This window comes from Lepisosteus oculatus, chromosome 9 (genome assembly GCF_040954835.1).
Source record: "Lepisosteus oculatus isolate fLepOcu1 chromosome 9, fLepOcu1.hap2, whole genome shotgun sequence".
Lineage (NCBI taxonomy): Eukaryota > Metazoa > Chordata > Actinopteri > Semionotiformes > Lepisosteidae > Lepisosteus > Lepisosteus oculatus.
Window position 1 is genome coordinate 20,108,997 of NC_090704.1, and position 13,627 is coordinate 20,122,623.

At 34.4% G+C, this 13,627-nt stretch overlaps 1 protein-coding gene across 1 annotated transcript in view; it reads right to left on the reverse strand.

The window, feature by feature from the left end:
• Nucleotides 1-1,810: 1,810 nt before the first annotated feature.
• negr1 (neuronal growth regulator 1) overlaps nt 1,811-13,627 on the reverse strand; it is a 514,135-nt gene continuing 502,318 nt past the window's right edge. The window contains exon 7 of the mRNA XM_006634980.3: nt 1,811-4,146. Within this exon, the coding sequence (XP_006635043.1) occupies nt 4,046-4,146 (101 nt within the window). The 3' untranslated portion in view covers nt 1,811-4,045. The remainder of the gene's footprint in view (nt 4,147-13,627) is intronic.

Here is a 13,627-nt window from a genome sequence, read left to right on the forward strand (position 1 = left end):
AAAATGATTTTAATCTTTTATGTAAAAAAACATTATTACTTTTCCTCTACACGTCTGTCTTATTAACTGCTGCTATTAATACCTGTAACATAAAAAATATTAAATGAAAACAATTCTGCTTCAAATGAAAATTTAAAGTTTTCAGCAAGTGTCATTGAATAACACTTGAAGTATGGTTTAAGGTAAGTAAGGTGTCAGGGCTGGAGTAGCTGTAGTAAAATAGCTTTGCTTTATTTCATTTAAATTCATTTAATGTTTTTAATAGGCACTTAACTCTAAACACTTTATATTTATTGGATTATTTCTTTAGCGCGATTTGTTCTTCTAGACTTCATTCTCAGATGTTCTTCTTCAGTTAAATTAGATTTAAACATTAAATAAAGCATTATTGTACTTTGAAAAATGTCCTTTTTCCATCATATGACTTACTGTCATTTACAAATAATACTGTATTTAATACTTTATAATAACTTAAATTTAATAACTTTTACTTGTTCACATAATACGTTCTAATGTATCTGAACCAATGGACGGCTTATGCAGACCTGGTATACAGTATTTACAAAATGGCATATTTAACATAAGACCAGGCCTGGTTTATTAGGATTTATTTTCTTCAGTAGCTTAAATTGTTTACTTTAACTGTAGATAATATTTTTCATTTTGGGGTAAAAAATTAATTTATAGTCTACAATAATTATTAAAGGAGAAAAATATTATTTTCTTGTTTCATTTTACTTAATGAATACTTTTATAGAGTACCCAATTAATAAATGCTTTTAGGGCTTCCAAAATGTCTTATCTACAACTATATTAATTGTTATATAGATGAGTCTTGACTGTGGTATTTAACTTAATTAAATACAACAAAGGCACATTTAATACATCCCTGTGTTGCCATGTGGTTTACTTAAAAGCCTTTTTACTATTCCAACTTATTTCATTGTTGCTGTATATGACTTAGCTTCAAATACTTCATCACTAAGGTGGCAAAATACTGGGGGAAACAGTACCAACATTACCAACATTATAATCACTTAATATCTAAAAAGGGGGTAATTTAATACCAACTAATCAAATTATTGTAAGCCAGTTTTTAATTATTGTAAGTCGCTGTTTTTTTAGACCCCATGAATGTAGTGTTGCCACTTTCAGGAAATATTACTTTTTTACCAACTCAAAAGTCAAAAAATGTTTTTTTTTGTATAAACATTCAAAAGCCACATCTCTACTATATGTCATAAAATTGACCTGCTCATAAAAAAGTTTAAGAAATGGAATGTACTGTATTCATTAGAGTGTATATCATAACCTTAGAATCTGACTTATATTTAAGCATACTACAATAAAATAAAAGATGAGAAAGAAAGAGAAGAAAGTACCAAGGCTCCTGCCATCACCATACAGAATATAATCAAAGTATTATTTTTTCAGTGTTTCAGTGGAGTTTCTCAAAAGATGGGGTATCCCAATAGTTTCATTAACAATAGGTTGAAAGAAGTTACATTTCTGTAAATGCTTTAAGGCAAGATGTTGGCTTACACTGTATGTCTTCATTCTTGTCAATATACAATGATTATAAATGAGAATCTTAGTACGCTAATTATTTTAAGAGACTTCTCTATTTCAAAAGTTTAAGTGGTCAATTTGTATGCCTACTTCTTGCTACAACCCATTAATGAAGATAATGAAATGCATACATGTTTTTAGCCTTTACTCGGTTATGTGATTCAATCCCTGATAAAACATTATCACAGTATTCAGTGATAAGAGACATGTGGAAAACAAAATCTGAAAGGGTAATCAGAGCTGAAAATGCACTGATAATTTATTACATAATACAGAATTACTCTCTCTAATCATTAGCATTTCTAAAATTGCATTTTTAAAAATGTATCTCACATGTGTAGCATTAAAACTACAATTGTATTGGCTACAATACTCATTCATTGCATTTTAATGCCTTCTGGTATAGTATAAACATTTAATACAATTCAGGATTCACACCCTTCCAACCATGTCTAATGTTGTTGAATTAAAAATGATGTATACATGTATGAATATTTTAAATCCGAACTTGAATGCTCAAACTGAACACTTTTATGGATGGCACACTACCAAACCCAGGATACAAATGAGGCTGTAGAGGTTTATAATTCCAGAGACTTAAAAACATACATACGCAACAACTGAGAAGTAAAACTAGTGTAGCATGGTGCAAAACTGCCCACTTTCTGTCCCCTTGGTTGGTTGGTGATTGATTATGCTTTGTCCATGACTTTGACTTATGTCAGTATGCTCAGGACCGCAAGCACTGGGACAAGTTTTGTGTTTTAAAATAGTTCTACTGCTAATTGGTGAATTTTCATCCCAGTTTTAAGTTTTAGCAGACAGAAGCTGGTTTTTGTCAATGGATTGTCTGTAATTTATTTTATTTTCCACTCCATTCTGACAAGCTTCCAGGTTCCTTCCAATGAAAAGCAGCTCATAATGTATATCTGCATTGCTTGACAGCAAGGATTGCTTTCAACTGGGTGATGTCCTGTGTTTGACATGTTTGACACATGTTTGCAGTTTCACATATGGTTTTGTTGATAGCTAGATATGGGATTTGAAATGTGTTTGTCTCTGTCATACAGGCCAACTTTGTGGAGTAACTAGGATATACAGTACAAGACTGGGAGCTGTATTTTACCTCTGTAATATTTAAAGATTAAGTTCAAATGCAGTAATTAAAAACATTTAACCAATTTAGTCTTAAAAATATTTGATGGAACATTCAATTCTGATTTAACAGAAACAGAAAAAGGTATAATATCAACAGCATACTCTTCCAATTACTGGCAAAAGGATGTCACTAGTTTTAGAAATGCATAACATATAGAAAAAGCCTCTGGGTTTTCTTTGTGAGGAAACTTACAGTTTACATTTCTACTCTTTCACCGAGTTCACAAAAGGACTGTGCATGTCTTCTCCCCTATCTACTTCACACAGCAGTATTGGGAAGTGCATAAGCCAGGCACATGAAGGTCACAATGCTAATGGCAAACCCCTGCACCTTTTATATCCAATACAACAAGATCTATACAGTGTGTACTGTATACTTTATATTATATGGGTCTGTTATACCAATCAGTCTAGACTGTATACAAGGGATATTCAATACATATTACCAATATATCACCACCATAAAACAAACAAATCTGCAACTTACCTAATCTATTAAACTCTATGTTACCCTCAATATATCTGTTCAAGTTTTAAGTTAAGATTGCTTTTCCTTCTTTATTCTAGCATAACTGACATATTTTCACAAATGGTTAGGAAGAAATTGTAGCAAAACATTCTTGATTGATATATTTCTATTCCTATAAACAGCATCTAAGCAATCATTCTCTTTAAAAGAGACAAAAATGTTAAAGATTCTGATGACCTTTGTGGGATAAACAGTGTTATTCTACATGTGTTACTTTAATTATAACCTGTCAGCTGAGCACAATTTGTGATAAAAGCATGTATGCATCTTTTTAGGTCTTTTTTCTCTCAATCATTTCACTCAAGAATGTCATTTAGTGGCATGTAAATCATAGCTTTCATTTCTTTTTCACTGCAGAATTCAGGAGTTGTAACACTGAACACTGACTTCAGAAGTCTTAAAGAAATTATTCGCTGCCATAATCTGGATTCTTGACTTGGCAAACTAGAATGTAGCATTTTTTTAGCAATATATGATAACAGACATGAAAATGACAATTAATGCCCCCTCCCCCCCAAAAAATAGTTTTTTTAGAGGTTTGAAAATGACAATGTGTACTGATTCACAAGGTAATGAGGGTAATCAGAAAAAAAGAGAACTAAATTTCAAGTATTTACATAATGAGAAATTCCACAGAAGGTGATCATCCCCACATAAGTAATGCTGATTATATCCCACGCTGCTTTTAACAAACTGTACCAGATTGGATCCAGCCGTCATCCAGCAATGTCAGAGGATTCGTAAATGCTTTAAGGGTTCTTTACAGTCCTTGTGAGTGGCTGTCCTCGGCTAATATACACTGATGAAAGAGGAAAGTGCCAAGACCAGGTACCAGCAGGCAAAAAGGACTTCAGCACTTCCTGTAATCCCATACAGTGCTGTGCTTGGTGCTGCAAAGACAAAACAAAGAGTAATTAATCATCTCATAACAATTCTGCATGCCCTCTATTTACAAGTACAATGTCTCACCATTTTGTAAGTAATGCACCATAGATTCCATGCATCCATTATTCATTGATGCTTCATTTTAAGGGGAGTAGCAACAGAACCTAACCTGGCAGACAAAGTGAGCAAGGCCAAACTATACCAGTCCACTGCTGAACATCCACCTGCACAAGGACAATTTAATTGAATATCAACTGTGTTTTATGTCCTAGTTGACAGTGACGACTGCTGTACCCACATGGTAAGAAAGAGGAAGTGCAGTCAGGCTCAACACAATATAACATCAGCAGCAAAATATAGGAGGTTGAGCACCTATTAGAGGAGAAGCAGTTGCTCCCTCACTGATATACTGTAAATACATGCCTACAAACATATGGGAAATTGCAGGAATCACCGTATTGCTGGGAATAAATACGGCCGTAGCTGTGAATCCCAGAGGTGCTAATCCAGTTATGTGCATGTTTTGGGGATACCTGGTCCCTATTTTTATTTTATATATAAAAAACACTATGGAAAAAGGAACTGTCTGTTTAATAGTTTTGTTATAATATTAAGTGTTTACTGTTTATTAATTGTTTACTGTTTGGTATTTTTCAGTTATCCATCCATTTTTATAAATATAAAGGCTTGCAAATGTATTCATCTCCCACCTATAATATCACATTTTGATGAATTACAAGTAATGTAAAGAGTTTCTTTTAAATGTATAGAATTTCTTTTAGACTTCTGTGAAAGAGGTTAAATGACTACAAAGTGATGTATAAAATGAAATCTTGCTTTCAAATCTTGCAAACATTTTTCTGTTGGTTTTGAGTCAGGACTGACTGGGCAACTCATGCCGGCGTCACACTACACGACTTTTCAGTTGTACAGTGGCCTTTATTTACATAATCATAAGAAAATCGCAGCAAGTTGGAGAGAGTCGCAGTGCACGCCCGTTACCATCAGTTGTGTAGTGTGACACCCCCAGCAACTCAGTCATAACGCTCTTAATAGTCCTGTCTGCGACTCGCTATGGTAAATTTAAACTGGTTTGATTTTCTTGTAGTGAGTTGCAAGTCATAGGGTGAGCAGTGAGCCAGATGTGTACTTGTGAGATGATGTGCCTATTATATTACACGTTATAGAGCAAAACTAATTTGTTTACAATATTTGTTTCAAAGGTGTTTTATTTTTTTAAATTTGTTCTATATTTAAAAAGAAGAATTATATTTTTGAAGATGTTTATTTTATGGAAAACAAATGTTACATTTTTCAAGTTGTTTATGTGCTTGTTCTCCATGTTAATTGTTTACTTTCGTGTGGTGCACCTCCTCTTATTCCAATATGCTCCACGTTAATTGGCTGCCTAAATGAGGCAACCTCGTGGTACTCGTGGCGCAATACAAGATTTGGAACCGTGATGTAAAGTTGTGTTAGTCACCCCCTGCGATCCCTAGTCGTATAGTTTGACACCCTCTAGGACAGAAAAGGCAGCGAGATTCAGCAGCAAGATTTTACATGCTCTCCGACTAGAAGTTGTGACGAGCCCTGTAGTGTGATGACGACTTCAGCGACATTTATTTTCTTCTTGTCAGACAGCTTCAGTGTGGCTTTGACATTGTGATTTATGTCTGTCCTGCTACAATGTGAGTTTTGACCCAGTTTTAGATTCTTAGGTTAATCAAGCATGTTTTCCTTTTAGAGTCTCTGTACTTTGCTCTACCCATTTTCCCCTCAGTCTTGATAGGCTTCCTAGTCCTAACATAATGCTGGCACCACCATATTTGACAGTAGGGATGATGTTAATTGAGTCATGTGCGGCTTTCTTTACACCAGATGTAACATTTTACACTTATAAAATAAAAAAAATTCAACTTGTCTCTCATGCGACCATTAAACCTTTAGCCACATGATTGCAGTATACCAGTATCTCATCAGACATTTACGATTAACCTTATTCAGTAAATACTTCTTTCTTGCCACTCAGCCATACAGGATTTTGTTGAGGTTTGGACAGTGATGCCTATTTCAGACACTCTGAAGTTTTCAAAGTCATCATTAGATTAACTGTGGCATCTCTAACAGCTTCCTGTTTGCCTGGCTGCTCAAATTGGAAGGTTGGTCTGATCTAGATACTGTCTGGATGGTAAGATTCATATTCCACATCTTAATGATGAACATCAATGTACTTGAATGAATAACTGACCATCTAATGATCAGAGAACTTCACTACCTTATTCCTGATTTATTTCCAAAGCTCCCTGATTTTATGGTTGATTTTTCATATAGCTTGTGAGTTGTGGTTTGAAATTCAGTTTCTGAAGGAACTTACAGAGACAGATACAGTTTACTCTACAGAAACTCTTTTTCATCTATCTGGTTTGATAAATCTCTTAATTAACACTGAAGAATGACCAATTACACAAAGAGCCCATCCCACTGGTTCCTTTCCATCACATGGAATTTCATCCCCTCTTTGTACTAATTGGACATTCAGACAAGCTGTGTCTCATTTTACAGGTTCTCTCAATAAATAGCAGCAATCCTGACAAAGGACATGAGAAAGTAATGAAATTAGTATAACATTTTCCCAAAATGACACCTCTGTCTTTGTTTAAGTCATAACATTTGTGTTTTCTAAGCACTTCCACACTTTTTCCACACCTTTTTGAGGATGTTAGTGTTACAGATGGAAATCAGGCACTATTTACTTTAGTAGAATTAGTTCCCCGAAGCTTACATTGTCCTAACATCAAGGAGATGTTCCTTATGACAAGCAGTGGTGTATGTCCTAGCATATATTTAGTGCAGACAGTCACACAAGAAGCGACTGATCTTAGATGTATCGGGGGAAATCATGCATTAATAGGAAGCTGTTCAGATTACTGCAGTACTATCAGTAACAGGAATGTATAATGAGTTCAAAAACTAATTACGCAGCATTTCATGAGTATATGTAAACAGATATGATTACCAAGTAGAGATATTTCAGATATAATGTGAACAAAATTAGTTTCAGGCTAAACGAAAACAAATCCAAATATTGTTGCAATGTTGTATTTTTTTCTATTTGCAGGAAATATATTAAATATATAATATGAAACTGTTTATATAGAGAGTATTATATATTATGAAGCAGTGTTTAAATCTGACAGAGACTTATCAGAAAATACTTTGGTTGCAAATGCTGTCACAATTTCTAATACTTTAACATATTTCAGGTTAAGATTTTTTTTAATGGAATTTTTTTCCTGACATTTCATTTCTTTCACCCATAAACGTTATCAGTTTGGGCATTTAAAGTTTGATTTAAAGCTGAAAAAATGCATACTGTACATCATTTGTACAGTACTTAAAAAACTTGGAAGGGGGTCAATACTTTTCAAGGCACTATGTATACTGTAGCCTCACAAAACTTCATATACATTAAACTGATGCATAAAAGAGAAACAATACACTAGGCTAATGGAATGAGTCAAATATTTTAAGAAATAAATTAAAAGTGTAATAAAAGCTAGGTACAGTAGTTATAGGAAGACCCTTATAATTTTCTGGAAATCATGCCATTGCAATTTTAGTCATGCATTTTCTTGGTGGAAAAGCTATGCTTCTAGATTTCTTGTAGAAATGGAAAAACTGTTGTCTTAAGAATACATTTAATTTATCTATACATCTCTGAGAAACAACACTGAGATCAGTCTGCAATGCTGTGTTCCACACTATTACCATCTCACTAGTTGGCTTGAACATTGCAACAGTCTAAGTAATTCTTACTACTATTTCTACACACATCTTCTGTCAGGAGCTAAATGGCATTCATTGGTGAATAAAGCACTCCACTTCTTTCTCATCCACCACCTAATCTGTTCACCTACCCACAGAAGACAAAACAGGAAATTTAATCTCTCAGCTGTCACTGTTACCCTTGAACAGCCTCCAAGTATGTACATAATTTTCATACAGAAGGCAAGCTACAGTCATTCTCCTGATGCACAGGTTAGTTGCACTGTAGTCTGAAAATGATTACACAGATGGAGCAGATGGAAGACCTAAGGTGTGGTGACCCCTCTACCTTTTAGGACATGGAGCGTTCACAGACCTGGTTTCCTGGTTTCTTTTGGTTTTATGATTTCTCTGTGAAACGGACATACTGTACTGTAGAAGCAGAACATCTAATTTTCAGGTACCTTCAGTGTTCACAACTTCGGTCATGCCATTTAAAAATTTAGACAATGGTTGTATCTTTGGCTGTTCTACTCTCATTTGAATGATCAGTTATGCAGGTTCTTAACTTGTTTTGCCACTTTTGACTTAATTAACAACAAACACTAGATTTGAAACTCAGCTTTTGGTCTCCCAAGAAAAAATGTCACTCAAACAGTTAACAAAACAAAAATGCTAATAATTTTATGAATCTGCCCAATGAGATAGTCATGTAAAACATGAACCACTATGTTTTAATTGAGCAACAGTATATATTCTTTTGAGCTGCATTTGTTATTCTAATGAGATCCCCCAAATTATTATGTACTGTAATGCCTGTCGCATTGTGATATAGCAATATCGACTTGTTCATTTTTCTTCTGGGATGCACAACATTATATTACAAGTTGTATGAGAAAAGATATCAAAAACCAATACACTGGCTCTTCAACACTTTTACGTTTTACAAGTTTTTGTTATGGAAGTTAATTGTGCATTTTAGAATACCTGCCCAAATTTAGATTTGAAACATTTAAAGCAATACTTTATCTTCCAGATCAGTGGTTCTCAAAGTTATATGGTTTACGGACCACTTACACCAAGTCACAGATCCAGTGGACCACCTATGCCTACATACACTTCTTACCCTGTACAAATCTATTAGTGTACTAAAAATAATATTGAGTTAAATTTTATGAAAAGTACTAATATTTTTACAAACAAAGTTGCATATTTTACAAATGTTTTTATTTCTTTAAAAGTTAATGTGAAGAATGGAGCTACTTTTGTTGAGCAATCAGAGAAGTGATATCTGGATACAAGCTGGACAACTTTAGTCTCATGTCCGGAAGCAAAGACTTCACATCAAGCACACCCTCTGCTTCCTTGCACATCACATTTATCAAGCTGTTGGAATCAGAATTAAAGCACTGCTGGTGCCTCACTCTCATTTTCACTTCTATTCTGCATTTTACTTGCACTTCCGCTGTTACTGCCGTCGCTATATTTGCGTTTTGGAGTCCCAGATTTGAGCCTGTGATCTATAATAACCTTTCTGCTTTGACTTCTTTTAAATTACACTTTGAATTTTCAAACTCCAAGTAAGATATTCAAAAGTAAGAACAAAATGGTACAAACAATAATAAGTGCAAAGGCCAAACCACACTCGCATATTAAAATGTAAACAGCATAACCACGCAATCATGACAATTAGTGATGCGCGGGTTGATTCGGATTAAAACAATTCAGATTGGGTCGGGCGTGTGCAGGTTGATATATGACCAATAGGAAAATATTGCAGAAAACCAATCATTTGTATCTTAAATTTAAGTGATTTGAAGGTTTAAAACTGGAGTTTTACCATATTTAAGCCCCAATTGGTTGTATCACAAGTCAAAGTGGGAGAAAACGTAAGCAAACAGACAACAGTGTATTACAAAGAAAAAAACACAATGGCAACCTCATCAGAGCAGATCAGGACACAACTCCAGAACAGTGAGATTAAAATAAAGAAGAGAGAGGGACAAAAGAGCCAGGTTTGTCTAGCTAGTCAGCACAACTGAAGAAAAAAGCACAGGTTACGTTATCTGCATTGATTCTGAAGCACTTTACAAAAAAGACAGTCACAAGACTAGGCTACTTTAGTCTGTTTAAAACAAGGAATCTGGATATGCTGTTTCAATAAATGTTGATCAAATGAATGTTTGAATATTGTTCGATGTAAATTCTAATGGAGCGGGATTGGACCAGCTTCGGGTCAGTACTTTTATCATTTTAAATCGGGTCGGGCGGGTGTGGGTAAAAAATAAAGTCGACCCGTGTATCACTAATGACAATAGACTGCTGCAGGGCGGCAAGGACATTGCTGCCAAACTGACTGTCTCATTTTCAATGTGTGACATAATTTCATTCGTGGTGCATAAAACTAAAACACTGAAGCTATAGGCGCTGATGGGGAGAATGAAGAGGCGAAGTGGTCGGCCATAACTCAAACTTCATTAAAACACAAAGGCAACAGAAGAGTACAGCCAAGGAGAATGGACAGAATGAAGGGAAACTTTGCCCTTTCGGCAGACCCTCAAGCCAGCCAAGCCTATGACTAGGCTGGTGCTCACCCCATTACAGACACATACGGTCCCCTTAACGGCTGGTGAAACCCCGATACCTAGAACCAACACACAATTCCCTTCTTCCACTATTTACAGCTTGCAGTTCTTAATAGTGCTCCTAGGGGGAGCCCCTTAGTAGCCTTAGTAGCGGATACTAGAATATTCTTTCCTCTGACTTAAACAGCGTAGACTTGCTTTAAGAAAGATGAAATGGACAGCCCACGGACCATGTGGTGCACGCTTCGACCACACTTTGAGAACTACTGTTCTAGATGGATTGTTCAAGCCTTGAGCATTTTTCATGAAGCAATTAATAAGGCTTCATCTATAAAATAAAAGGTTTTCTAGTATATCGACACTGGATTGTTACAACTTGTTTAATTGACAACAATTAAACTAAAACAAACTTGAAAAATAGATAAATTTAAATGAAAAATAGATTTTGCTCAGATAACCTTTATGTTTCCTTTTGCTATCAGGAGTTAATTTTTTCCTTAAATGGTGCAAGAAACAAAACTAAATACACATTGATTAATTACATGCCTACAAATGTATCTTTCTAAAATACACACTGCACAAGTGAGTGCATTAAGGGTTGTGCAGAAAAGACTAACTGCCCAACTCAAAATTAATCAAGTGAAGTTTTCAATTGAATGTGCAACTTAAAATACATAATGAAATAATTAAACTAGTAAGCATTCTTACAAACATATATTGGATATATAGAAGGAAGGATAATATGTATTGCAAAGATTTGTAATTTACTACATGAAAAGTCCATGTGGATAGTGTTATGTTAAAAACACTAGCAAATTCAAGACTAAGATGTGGTATGTAGAATTAACATTCATCTGTAGCAAGTCATTTTAATTGATTTTGTCATGAGGCGTGTTTCTCTTGGTTTATTGGCATTGAATGTGTTAAATCCAACATAAGGAGAGGTGACTTTATTAAAAGAAACTTCATTATGTACAAACAAAGAGTCAAAATTATGTCTTTTTGTAGATGTGATTGCTGCAATTAACAGTAGTTAGAAGTGCTTCTTAATTGTATGGTTTGGAATGATATTTGTGATTGGTAATTGGTAAGGGTTGATTTATGAAATGACACCTGTTTTATGCTTAGGGCTATATTCATATACTGTAGTTCATCAGATTTTTTATGTGAGCTTTCATATTGTACCGATGAAGACTTGAAAGCTGCAGCTCATTTGTCTGTCTCCTCCATCTTCTGCCTTCATTTGATAATAGAAATCTAAAAAGAGTATTTATATATATTTTAGGTGTATTGATAATAGAAACAAATTACAATGTTAATTGTTGATTTTTAACTTAATCACATCTGCAACCTAAGAGTAATTGCAATTCTAAATACTGATTACATACAATTTATCAATCATATATACTGTATATATCAATCATATATTTTTAAATAGATTTGAACATATTATACTGAAATGAGATGTTCCTTCAGCATATACCTTGACCAGTAAATTGGAATTTAAATACATATTTTCAAGTCTGTGCTGTGTTCATCTGTTCGAAAAATGCTGAGTGCTTCATTCTATAAGAAGCATTTCTGCTTTTCCACAGGTTACACCATGCATTAAATTTATTATGTTTTTCCAAGGCCTGTAAAATGCTTTCTTACACCTGCGGGTTTTTGTTTTTGACATATTTCCACTGTGCCGTACAATGCTTTTGTCTGCTTTTATTAAGATATATCATGGTTAAACATTATAATTGCAGCTGGGATCAGTCTTCATATTATCACCTGAGCCCTGCATTATCCACCAAAGTATCCTATAATAGACTCTACCACATGCATTTGTATCCATAATTATTATTGAGCTGTTTGGCACAAATAGACAAAATTAACATTTGCAGTGTTTTTACTTTATAGCATGGCTGTGATTAGAACTGCATTTACTGCAACAGGATGTCTGTATTGCTGCTGTTTATCAACACTAGTAATACAAAGTCTACTCTAAATGGATTGTTTTATACTAGGAAATTGATCTTTCTAAAATTAACAAATGATCAGAAAAAATATAATTTCCAATCAAGAACATATAATTGTGTTCTTGCATTTTATGTTATTTTACACGAATTCGCGTATATGCGATTAGCAATAGAAAAAAAAAAAGAATAAATAAAATTCCAATTCAAATCTGGTGCAGCATGCTTTCTTTATTGTGCAGCATCACCCCCAATATTGCGCATAAATGGAAAACAAGTACTGTACAAAGTGGATAGGCAAGTCAAGAAAAGTGCCTGAGTCATACAATTAGAGACAGAAAGAAGGCTATTCATCAGAGCTACTGTACGGTATGTACTGTATCTTCTGTTTCCCTGCATTTTATTGTTATTAAATTTCATTTGATCTATTTTGTATATAGTATAGTACTGTATTTGCTGTATCACTGAAGTACTAGATTTGCTGTTTTCATAGTACTTTAAACTACATACTTAAACACCACTATACTTACAAATGATTTTAGTTGTTTGAAGGAGGGGAATAGGAGGGTCTAAGGGGGGTGTTCTGACAATACGCAATTTTGGGTATAGGTGCTACATCAGGAATCTCACTACCGTGTAAAACACAAGTCTGCTATACTCCTGAAATTCTCAGGAACTACTGGTTATTTCTTTGCCTTATGAGAATTAACCTAAGCTAAAGCTCACCACTGGCAAAGAACTGGCTGAGACTATTTCTCACCCCATCAGGCTAATTCTCACTCTTGTATTGCTGTCAAAGGGAGCACACTAGGCCAGTTCACATACTACTATTTCAAGAGTGAACCGTTCAGTTGTCTTTTTCACACTTCTTATTTAAAGCCTGCCTACATTATGCAGATTATACAGTTTTTAACAAATAACTGTACATATTTCACAGTGTAACCATAATTGCTACTTTACTGTTTTCATTATGTGCAATTTTGTTGTATTGACACACAAATTAACATATTGTAAATGTCACATGCAGAAGCCAGGGCATTATGGGATTGAGAAACTATGACTTTGGATGGACTGATAGGGCTGTCAGTTTACAGGATGCTGCTCTCCTACCCATAGGCATCCCATAAATAATATATATTGCTAGTTGTAACATGCACCCTAGCAGTGTACAACAG